Genomic DNA, 2,578 nt, shown 5'->3' with positions numbered 1-2,578 from the left:
GAGTAGGGTCACCAAGAAGCGGGAAATCGAGCGTCAAGGATGCCTTGAACAGACTGTCAAAAGGAATGATTCTCCAGCAGTGCTCAGACCTTGGACGAGACGCCACACTTCCCAGATCCTTTCTTACATGGAAAGTCCACAAGACTTGTATCTGCCTCCGTTTGTTTCAAATATCTGCTGGGCACCAAGCACTGTGCTAGCTGGCAATTTGCAGCATGACCCTTCCTTCAGTCCCTGCACTCCTGGACCTGAGTCTTGCTCCAGGTCCTAATTCCAGGTCCTCCTCTTCGTCCAAGCCACGAGAGGTCCAGCAGACAGCGGTGCGTGGCAAGAAGTCGCCAGGCAGCAACCATGAGGGTTAGGAGCTACAACCCAGTTCGAATCCTGGCTTTGCTACCTGGCTCGCCTTTGATGAGCCATTTTTGACTTTTCGACTCCATTATTGGGTTAACACAGCTCCTTCATCACACCACTGTCAGGATTAGTGGACACCGTGCAGCTGAGGCCCAGGCTGCTGTAGAAAGCGCCAACCTTTTCTATAGACTCGTTGGGCTTCCTGAGTGCAGCAAATGTGGAACACTTAGCCTGGGGAGACTGCTTCTTGCTTCCAGCCTGGGGCTAAAAGCCAGGCTCAGAAGGGTCTGACTCAGCTAAGGGCTGCACCGGATTCAAACCCACACCAGAACTAGGTTACTGTCACTGATGCTACACAATTTATCGTGAATAAGGCTCCTAACACGATAGATTTCCTTAAACACTCTTTTGAAGCCTCTTCACTTTGACGCGCATTCACCCTAACAAGTCTTCCATGGGTTAGACAATTCACTTTCAACTCCATCGGCTAATTTGGTATGGGTCCTCAGCTCATGGATATATCTCAAATGAAGAGCAGCTTTGCATGTGCGTGAGTATACATTTCACATGCACATTCACACAGACGTGCATGCAAGGAGGTCCTGGCCGGTTAGCATGTGCCAGTGTCCACTGAAAAGAACATTTCTTTTGCGGATTGTGCGTGTAAAGGAGTGTAGCAGATAGTAGCTTAAAAACTACTTTCCCTTAAAGGTTATCTCAGGCACGTTATTTAACTGAAGCTCCGTCTCCTGGTCTTTGCAATGGAGATGATGATGATGATGATGATGATGATGATGATGATGATGATACAGAGCATCAATCATTAGAGACTGCCAGGGTGGTGCCAGAAAGTGTTGGGGGACGAAAGGTTTGTGGGAGGGAGCAAAGGGACCTACTGCCGAGCAGTAGCTGGATAGAGCAGAGAGTGGGGAAGGGGAGCAGGGCTGTAAGGAGGGTCCTGATTTGGGGCCTCCGCTTGAAAGGGCATTCTGAACGTGCACCTTTTTGATAGTGTCCAGCATGGACCTCCCTCCATTCCATGGCTTGGTCGACTTCCGGATACAGTTGAGGCTGGCCATGCTGTGCCATTTCCGGTCCTCTAGCTTCCTGTGGAAGGCGTTGGCCAGCATCAGAACACTGTCATACAGGTAGAGGTTGGAGATCTGCAAAGACAAAGGCGATGAAACCCTTTCTATTGGGCCATTTCGAGAGGGGAGAAATGAGAACGCTATGGCGGCACAGAATGTTGACACTAAGACATGGTACCTAGAGATCTATGCCACAATCCTCCAGCTTCCAGCTGATCATTCAAAAACTCCAGCTAGCTGCTGGCGTCCTGGAATCATAAGACCTACTCTTCCATCAGGAACCCGAGTGGTGGCAGATCCACATAAAAGCACCAGGAGATTCATAACCAAAACTGAGACATGCACACAGCTTTGTGCAAGTCTGTGGGGAGCATCTCGGTCTCAGAAGGCAAGGAGGGATAACAACAGATATTGGAAGCATAAGTAGAAACCTCAGTTATAGGGGTAATATACAACACGGCAAAGAGCATGGCAAGGAGAACACAACACTTGTGAGCAAATCCAAAGGACAAGGTGCTTGAGGATCTAGGACAGGGACCGTCAACTTTTGTTGTAAAAAACAGACAGTAAATATCCGAGGCCTCACACTCTCTGGTGCACTCTCACACTACTCAATTCTTCCCTGTGGTAGGTACATACTCTCATGTCAACTTGAAGCTGTATAAAAGTGAAGGGGTGGAGTTTAGCCTGCCAATCACGTCACAGCCTGATGCCCCCTCCTTGTGGGTGTGGCCTTCTCATAAGTAGGACCCTGGGAACCTCTCCTTCTCTCCCTGCCTTCACCTTCCTGCTGGCTGAACCTGATTATTCCAGAGCCCTGTGATGTTACCATCACCACTGGATGCACATGACCTTGAACCCACCAACTTGTGATACTCCTGCATTCTGCATCATTGCTTGTGACTGTGTGAGTCTGAAGAGGGACTTAAGGCCTTGAGTTGGACAGGGCTGGGATGTTTTCTTGGTATATCATTACTTCTCCATATAGAGCTCTTTATCACACATATATGCATGTCTCTGGATTTGTTTCTCTAGCCAACCTGGCCTAACACGTGCTCTTATAGCGCAAAAGTGGAAATAAAGCGATTGCCAGTCATTTGTCTCAGGCTTGACCACCTCACATGTGTTGGAGTTGA

The 2,578-nt window shown here is 48.8% G+C and overlaps 1 protein-coding gene across 1 annotated transcript in view; it reads right to left on the bottom strand.

Moving 5' to 3' along the window:
- GRID1 (glutamate ionotropic receptor delta type subunit 1) overlaps nt 1-2,578 on the bottom strand; it is a 902,002-nt gene that overhangs the window by 265,053 nt on the left and 634,371 nt on the right. Inside the window, exon 7 of the mRNA XM_013006314.2 lies at nt 1,356-1,517. Coding sequence (XP_012861768.1) covers nt 1,356-1,517 — 162 coding nt within the window. The remainder of the gene's footprint in view (nt 1-1,355; nt 1,518-2,578) is intronic.

This window comes from Echinops telfairi, unplaced genomic scaffold (genome assembly GCF_000313985.2).
Source record: "Echinops telfairi isolate 266 unplaced genomic scaffold, ASM31398v2 ScPeMD7_2010;HRSCAF=2546, whole genome shotgun sequence".
In the NCBI taxonomy this organism is placed as follows: Eukaryota; Metazoa; Chordata; class Mammalia; order Afrosoricida; family Tenrecidae; genus Echinops; species Echinops telfairi.
The sequence above is the reverse complement of the archived record's forward strand: the minus strand, read 5'-3'. Positions and strand labels throughout refer to the sequence as shown.